This window comes from Anguilla anguilla, chromosome 10 (assembly GCF_013347855.1).
Source record: "Anguilla anguilla isolate fAngAng1 chromosome 10, fAngAng1.pri, whole genome shotgun sequence".
Classification (NCBI taxonomy): Eukaryota; Metazoa; Chordata; class Actinopteri; order Anguilliformes; family Anguillidae; genus Anguilla; species Anguilla anguilla.
Genome location: NC_049210.1, coordinates 1,965,891 through 1,974,528, shown reverse-complemented (window position 1 = coordinate 1,974,528; position 8,638 = coordinate 1,965,891). Strand labels below are relative to the sequence as shown.

At 54.1% G+C, this 8,638-nt stretch overlaps 1 protein-coding gene across 12 annotated transcripts in view; it reads right to left on the bottom strand.

Annotated features, from left to right (window-relative positions):
* atxn2 (ataxin 2) overlaps positions 1-8,638 on the bottom strand; it is a 31,795-nt gene that overhangs the window by 6,831 nt on the left and 16,326 nt on the right. For 8 of the 12 annotated variants that reach the window (XM_035379035.1, XM_035379034.1, XM_035379043.1 and 5 more), the window contains 8 exons: positions 7,592-7,801; positions 5,875-6,057; positions 5,422-5,637; positions 4,889-4,996; positions 4,542-4,612; positions 4,015-4,400; positions 3,626-3,692; positions 1,057-1,203 (listed from right to left, as the gene is read on the bottom strand). In XM_035379035.1, the coding sequence (XP_035234926.1) occupies positions 1,057-1,203; positions 3,626-3,692; positions 4,015-4,400; positions 4,542-4,612; positions 4,889-4,996; positions 5,422-5,637; positions 5,875-6,057; positions 7,592-7,801 (1,388 nt within the window). The remainder of the gene's footprint in view (positions 1-1,056; positions 1,204-3,625; positions 3,693-4,014; positions 4,401-4,541; positions 4,613-4,888; positions 4,997-5,421; positions 5,638-5,874; positions 6,058-7,591; positions 7,802-8,638) is intronic. The other 4 variants (XM_035379042.1, XM_035379038.1, XM_035379039.1 and 1 more) reach the window with 2 other exon arrangements.

Here is an 8,638-nt window from a genome sequence, read left to right as displayed (position 1 = left end):
TCTTAGCAACAGTGCCTGATGTTGGATCACCTATCATTTCTTACAGCAACTTAGTCAAAATTTTCCCACAAGTTCAAGTGTTAAAAATAGTCACTGAGCTGCATGCTTGTCAATACCTGACAGTCCTAAAGAGCATTCCATGGAAACTTAAGACCACAATTCATTATTAAATTTAAGGCGTACAAGGTAGATATCCTTAAGGTAGATATTCTTAAAAATAAAAACGTAACATTACAGGAATTATACAGCAGTGGTGTGAGGCCATTCTGCCAGTCGGGATGAAGACAGGAATATTAAACGATACAACTGCAGGAAAAAAAAAACGAGGCACACAATCCGATCTCTCTTCGGGTTCTCGACGACAGTGACAAGGGGAGCATTGTTTTGCTTCCCGCACACACCGCTCCCAAAGCTAATCTCTAAAAGGCTTTCGACGTTCTGAACAGATTAGAGCACGGCTTGCAGGAAATAACAACAAGAGCTTATCTGTGCGCCGGCGTGTCACAGAGGCTCAGAGGAGGAGGAAGACCGGAGGAAGTCTGCGCAGACCTCGGACGGAGGGATTAGGGGAGGGACGCAGACGACAGATCGCCGCGGAAACGCTTTCGGGAGGGGGGTGGGGAAGCGGGTGAGGCGGCGGCACTGGCGGTGTTTTTGGATCGATGCGACGCGGTAATGCCGGAGAGATAGCGGAGAGCATGTCTACACAGACGGAGGATGTGGGGGGGGGGGGGGGGGGTCAGCCGTGTAAAGATCGAGGGAGGGAGAGCGAGAGAGAAAGAAAGAGAGAGAGAGACAGAGAGAGGGACGAAGAGGGAGAGAGGACAGGGGAGGGCAAGCAAGAGGCATGACTGTTAAGAAAGAGGAAGAGGAGGGTAAGGAGCAGGGTGAGATGAGGGGGGTGAGCACGTTGCAGAGGATGAGTGTGAGGAGGATGAAGATGAGGATGAAGATGAGTGTGAGGAAAGTTAGGGTTAGGAGCTTGGGTGTGTGAGGATGGGTGTGAGGAGGATGAAGAGAGGAAGACTGTGATGAGGATGAAGAGGCGAAGCTCACCTGCACTCCCGGGCTCACGGGGGTGAGGGGGTACATCTGGGGGAAGCAGACAGTCTGGCTGTACACAGTGGGCGGCTGCGGGACCACGATGGAGGGGCTGGGCTGGCCCTGGGGGCGGGGCGGGGTGGGCGTGGTCGCCGGCTTGGGCTGTGGAGCGCAGGACATGAGCGGGCCCGCATGATCAACCGCTAACACACACACACACACACACACACACACACACCCACACCCCCCCCCCACCCACACCCACACACACACAGACACGCACACACACGCAAACAAGCACGCAAGCACACGTGAACACATACGCACACATGAATGCAAACACGCACACACAGAGACACGTGTACACATGCAGACACACACACACACACACACACACACGAATGCACACACGCACACACAGAAACACACAGTTTGCAGAATCCAGACGTCCCAATAAATCAAGAAATACTGATTATCAGGCCCAAAATGGCTCTGGGGGGGGGTGCTATTTGGGCTCATAGCTGAATCTTTTCTCCTGCCATCTGCTGCAAAAAATACAAAAGGTGTGTGTGTGCGTTTGTGTACGTGTGCGGCGTTAGCGTTTATGGCATTCCCAAGTCCCTGTACCTCTAGTGGACACATTTAAGGTCTGAAAAAATCTGTATTTACTTGTTAACCTGGAAAAGTTCCATTCCTGAGAAACAGCCAAATTCCTGAGAAGTGACCACGTGTTCAGGCTGTGTTCAGGCTGTGTTCAGGCCGAGTTCAGACCGAGTTCAGGCTGTGTTAAGGCCGTGTTCAGACTGTGTTCAGACTGTGTTCAGGCCGAGTTCAGGCCGTGTTCAGGCCGTGTTCAGGCCGAGTTCAGGCCGAGTTCAGGCCGAGTTCAGGTCGTGTTCAGGCCGTGTTCAGGCCGTGTTCAGACCGTGTTCAGGTTGTGTTCAGGCCGAGTTCAGGCCGAGTTCAGGCCGAGTTCAGGCCGTGTTCAGGCCGTGTTCAGACTGTGTTCAGGCCGCGTTCAGGCCGCGTTCAGGCCGCGTTCAGGCCGCGTTCAGGCCGAGTTCAGGCCGAGTTCAGGTCGTGTTCAGGCCGAGTTCAGGCCGTGTTCAGACTGTGTTCAGGCCGAGTTAAGCACAATGACGTGCAGCAGACCCATAAAGACCCATTTAGGCTCCGAAAATATGGTGACTTAAATTAAGAGCTTAACTGCTGAGGGCGTGGGTGTGTGTGTTTGCGTTCATGTGTGTTTGTGTGTAGAAGGGGAAAACAAAGAAAACTTTACTACTATGATGCTATAATCGATGGCAACTGAACCACAGACATGGAATTTTTTTGGGGTAGGTACAAATTTTATTAAGGAAGCTAGCTACAGTGCAGCAAATACTGGGTGGTTTAAATATAAAAAAAACTCAAATATGAAGATGTAAAAAAAAAAAAAAAAAAATTTGTCATGAAAATATTATAATCAGGTTTTTTTCCCCCTGCCTTTTCACCTTAGACAGAAGCTCCCTGTTGAAGGTCATTGCCCTGATCTCCATGGTATTCATAAAGCTTCTTACATTAGCGCTGAACTAGGATCAGTTTTTATCGTGGTCGTATCCCAATCTGATCTGTTCTGAGCAAAAAAACGCAAAACCAATCCTGGATCAGCAGCTGTATTCATAAAGCATCTCTGATCAGGAGCCCTCCCCTCCTGTGCATACCTCCCCTGGACAGGGATCAGTTCTGCCTGTCAGCTCACAGTGGACACCGTCACGCAGTAAAGAGGGGAACCCTGAACCTGGATCAGCTTTATGAATACACCTCAGCTTTCCCACCCAAACCCCCCCCCCCCCCCCCCACCCCCCATTTCTGTCTACACTGTGACCCGCTTTCTATCAGCCAGGAGGGGGACCCCAAAACTGTACATACACCCCACATGTGCATTTCAGGGCTTGTGCATCAGCTGTTTGTGGGGTACACAGGAGCCTGAAGTGAACGGAAAGCGGTAAAGGTGTATATTGTACATGCGTACTCCCTTGTTTTGTATTGTACTGCAGTGCAGTGTACTGTGACGTGTGTGTGCCGTGTTTCGAGTATATCGTGCTGTGTGAAACAGGAAGTGGAAATGACAGCGTTCGTCCCTCAGTCCCTTCCTGGTTCTCATCCTCTCAGATCTACAGTCTCATCCGTGGCTCTTAAAAAGCCACTGGTCCTTTGGTAAAAGAGGAGTGTGATGTTCCTCTCTCTCTCTCTCTCCCTCTCTTTCTCTGCGCTGTCTCTCTCTCTCTCTCTCTTTCTTTCTGTGACTCCCTGTCCTTCCTGCTCTCTTGTAGGCAAGGCATCCTCCCTCAGTTACCAATGAAAACCCTGAATAACACACAGCACACACATACACGTGAGTGCACGTCCACACACACACACAGAACACACATACACGTGAGTGCACGTCCACACACACACACACAACTCCGTAATGGAGTACTACTGAAGCAGCCCAAAAACACACGCCATTTTCGCTACACTCATCTCTGTTACAGCGCCATCTGCAGCTCAGGCCAGGTAGTGCAGAGACAGAGATGGGAGACCAAACTCCTGGGCCTACCTGGGAGCAGAAGGCTCTTGGGTTGAACTCCTTGGCGTTTGGGTTGAGGGTTGATTTTCGGACTTGCCTAGAACACAGACACACAGGAAGGACAAGCTTTGAACGGTGGATTTCAGTTCTTCCCCCTAAATCCCCCAATGTTTGGAATGACAAACATGCTCCTCAGTGCTGCAGGTCACACGCTAATTTGGACTACAGAGACTTTACTGAGTCGGAGAAAGATACTTCACATGGAGCTCAACAGAAGAACTGACCCCCTGCCTCCCCTACAGCACAGTCACTCAGGCCACATGACCAAACCCCCCCCCCCCCCCCCCCCCCCGCTCCCCACAGTCACTCAGGCCACATGACCAAATCCCCACCCCCCCCACCCCGCTCCGCACACTCACTCAGGCACCGGGTCTTTCTTCTCCTCTCTCTCGTCTTTTCCCTCCATTTTGAGGCTGGCGCCGGGACTGGACGTTTGGACCCCCTGTGAGGTCACGTCGGGCCCCCGCTTCTGCTCAGGGGCGGGGCAGAGTCCGGAGGAGGAGGAGGAGGAAGGGGAGGAGGAAGAGGAGGGGCTGCCGGGCTTGCTGCTGCCGCTGCTGGCGGGCACGCCCACGGCGGTGGGGAGGTGGGCGGGGTCCTCGCCGGCGCCCGACTCCTGGCCCGCCTTCCCCGCAGGCTCCGCCCCCTTGCCCAGCGCCAGCTCCTTGGGCTTGTCGCCGGTGTCCCGCGGCGGTTTGGTCATCATTTGGTCAAACGCCGCGTCCGCGGTGGAGCTCGGCTGCAACTGAGCAGGAGAAAGAGCGGCCATCTTTAACCGCTCACGCTCAGCAGAACCCCCCACCCGCACACGCACCCGCACCCTCACCCGCACCCTCACGCGCACCCGCACCCTCACGCGCACAGGGACAGGGGTGCGTGTACTCACCCTAAAGTCCACGCTGAACTTCTTCAGATTGTCGATCTGTTTTCTGTGATCTGGAGCCAGAGCCGGAGGGCCTGGGGGGGGGGGGGGGGGGGGGGAAGGGGAACATCAATCGATCACTTTTGTCTTTCACACACAGCCTTCGGGCAGCATGTTTTGCGGCGTTTTTTTTTCCAGAGGGCATAAGAAGCTTGAAAAAAACACCCAAAGAAACCCACACACCTCTTTTCCAGGGCCTAACATGACCCTAACATGCAGCCTGAGACCCCTGCTCTCGGCGCTAATCTGCAAACGTTCCTAATTCCTGCCCCCTACAGGCGAGCAGCGGTAGCGCGGGTTTCGGGGCTCACCCTTGCCGATGGGCCGGCTGACGTTGGGGGGCGCCTCGCTGGGTTTGGCGCAGTCCTTGCCGGCGGCGGGCGAGTTCTGCCTCGCCTCCTGGACTCTAGACTCTTTCGCTGTCGGAAAACAAAATGGCGACGCGGTGAGCGGACACCAAACGGACCCCTCAACACCTGCCGCGCACAGTGGCCCTTAAAACTACCACTGGGACAGGTCATTAGGCCTACGAAAGGCCAGCAAGCAAAGAGCGCCCAAATCTAAGATTTAACCTCCTGAGCTAGTGAATATGCTGCATTCGCTAACCAGCTAGCTAGCTGGGTAACCAGTGGTTTCCTTAATGGGAACCAAAAAAATGGACAATTCCCTGCGTCCCAACTGCAGCTTAAAATCAACAATCAGGCCAAGAATTATTTCACCCAGTATGACTGAGATAGTTTTGAGATAGTAACAGCTGAGGGGTGGAGCTTACCTGGAACAGAGAGTGGGAGCTTATCTGGAGCGGAGGGGCGGAGCTTATCTTGAGCTGAGGGGCGGAGCTTACCTTCGGCTGAGGGAGTCACGGCCCGGTTGGAAGCAGGGCTGGCGGCGGTCGGCGACACGGCGGAGGTGGGCGTGGTCACAGGGTCGATGGGGGCGGTGCCAGCCTGGGGGGAGGGCATAGAGGCGGGCCCGCTGGGGGCGCTGCCCAGGCTGTTCTGCCTGGGGGAGCGGGGTCTGTGTGCTGTGGGACACAAACCGCAGGCTCGAACCCGGGACTCTACGACCCACACACACACGCATACAAGCACTGCTAATGGGCGGGGCCTGGACCGGGATCATGTGACCGCAAACCAGTGATTCCAAAAACTGTCCAAGGCCACAATTCACTTTACAAATAAATACACTTACGCAGCATAATTAATTTAGCAGGCATTCGTTATGTTACGCACGATACGTTTCCGTTCGAGCACAGTTGCCATGGTTTCACCCGGCTGAGGCGATGGGCGGAGCTTACCTCCACTGACCACGGAAGACCAGGTGCCGCCGGAGGGGCTGCTCCGAGCGGGCGGGGTGGTGGACACGTCTCCCGGGGCATTGTGGGAAATGAAGTCCACCCCCGGGGGGGCGCCCCCGCGGCCACTGGGCACACGGTGTGTCCGGGGGGTCCGCTGCGTCTTTGGTGACATCCTGGGGGGACCTGGGGGGGGGGGGGGGGGGCAAAAGGTTTACTGGCCGAGACTGTCACTCTAGTGATCCAATCAGGGCCTTCCGTTGGCCCACCTGACCGTGGTTTGTGAGAAATCGTTCTTGTGCACACCAATCACAGACCACACAGGAAAGGTGAGCGGCCCGTGGAAGCTGAAACAAGGATGCGGTCTGCCCCTCATTCAGCACCACAAGGCCAGACGAACAGTGTGTGTGGTTAGCGCTGTATACAGCCAGTGAACAGACACCCACAGCTACAGCAGTGCGCTCTCAGCCCAGTGTGCAGCCACGCCTTCCCACAATCCCATGCTCCTCAGCCAGAGACGGTCCACCCCACGCCCGCTGCTCGAACACACCCCTTACTTTCCCCTCCTGGCCACGCCCACTGCTTGGACACACCCCTTGCTTTCCCCTCCTGGCCACGCCCGCTGCTCGGACACACCCCTTACTTTCCCATCCTGGCCACGCCCACTGCTTGGACACGCCCCTTACTTCCCCTCCTGGCCACGCCCACTGCTTGGACACGCCCCTTACTTCCCCTCCTGACCACGCCCCCTGCTCTGACACGCCCTTTACAGGTTCAGTGCTCAACCCCCCCGACTCAGACACCAGGGAAACGTCCCGTCAACCTCACCGTTACAAATGCTGACTGCTGTGTGACCAAGTGGCCGGCTGGCCTCGTGTGATGTCATTTCCTCTGGTGCCAATCCTGCCTCCTCCCTCCTCTCCCCACCACGCTACGAGAGCATCCTTTCATACCAAAGTGAAGCCATATTTGCTCATTTTTCGTCTTCTTTTTCTAAACCCCACTACATTATTTCCCAGAGATGCAAAGTCTGCCGCCTTGACACACGTTTCCCAGGAAACAGCACATCCACCCCACTGTGAGGTCACGCAGCGCAGGAGGAGCCAGACAGCAGGCGGGACTTAGCCCTGACACGCCCACACAGACACCAGTGAGAGGGTTAGTGAGCTACCCACTCCAGTGTGAACCCACGCAAGTGACCCGGAGAGAGAGGGAGGGAGCAGAGAGACAGAGAGAGAGAGAGGGAGGGAGCAGAGAGACAGAGAGAGAGAGAGGGAGGGAGGGAGAGAGAGAGAGGGGGGAAGACAGAGAAACTGAGAGAAAAAGTGAAAGAGAAAGAGATAGATAAAGGAACAGAAAGAAAGAGAGGAAAAGTGGTTGCTACTTCAATCACAGGAACACGAGGCAGAAATAGGGTTTAAATCAATACCCCCCCCCCAAATTCAGTCAATTCAACTGGAATTCAATTCAAAGCGATTCAACTTGCAAATTAGAAAATAATTCCCATAATTAAGATTAAAAGGATTCTCCAAGTTTTTTTTCTTTCTTTTTTCTTCTACTGACTTTAAGTTAATCTCCTGAATTGACAGCATTAGGGGGAGAAAATTGGGGAAATGACCCCCAAATTCTGACAGGTTAAAAAGACAAGTAAACAAATGAAAAGTTATGAAAGTCAGAGCACTCGCAGGAACACAGACACCCCGGCGCCCGCGCGCGGTACCTTCAGTGGACAAGCGTTTAGGCAGAGGAGAGACGGGAGCCGGACAGCCGTGAGGAGAGGGGTGGGACGGGGGCCGCGAGGGCCTGGAGGGGGGGCGGGAGGGCGGCCGGGTGGGGGTGGAGGCCCGGGGCGGGAGGGAGGCGGGGCCTGACTGGAAGCGGGAAGGTGGGCGGGAGGAAGGAGATGGGCAAGGCGATGGCCAGGGGGCACCTGACAAGGACAAATGAGAATGAAGGAAACTATAAAAAAAACAAAAAAAAAACAAACAAAAAGAACCGCTGAAATGGAGAGGAGGGGAGAAGGGGGCGGGGAATGGGGCAGGAAAGGAACCAATGAGGAGAGGAAAAAACAGGGAGGAGAGATGAGAAAAGACAACGTACTAAGATATGGAAGAAATAATTAGAAAAAATGCGAAATGATGTGTAACGGCCCTTGAGTGCTTTTTTTGGGGGGGGGGGGGAGATCAGAGACTATACCACGGGTTGATCATACGAGAAGCACAGAAGTTGGGCAACTCGAGTGCGCAGTAAGCTAAATTCAGTAGAAACATGGCAAAAAACAGTCCCCAAAACAGTTGTGAGTGTGTGACTGTGTGTGTGTGTGCGTGCGAGCAAGATGGTGACTGGAGCGTAGCTGCAGGTGCAAGCACATGTGCCTTTGCACTAAACATCCAGCCGTCTAACTCCACACTCGCACCAGTCGTAACTGCCGTCGTTAATGCAGTCTGCTGCAAAAAGATGTTCTGGAAACTGGTTTTAAATGAAGGACATCAGACGGCAACTGAAATATATTTGGGCCCTTATGATGTATTTTATAAATGTGGACCTAAATAAAGAATTAAAATGTGCTTGTGTGTGCGAGCGTATGTGTGGGTGTGTGTGTGTGTATGTGTTTGTGTGCACGCACGTGTGGCTGTGTGTGTGTGTGTGTGCATGCGTGCGGCAGTGTGGGGGTGCAAGCAGGGGTGTGTGTGTGTGTGTGTGTGTGTGTGTGTGTGTGTGTGAGCAGTGGTGTGTGAAGTGTAAGCACTGAAGTGTAAGCACAGAC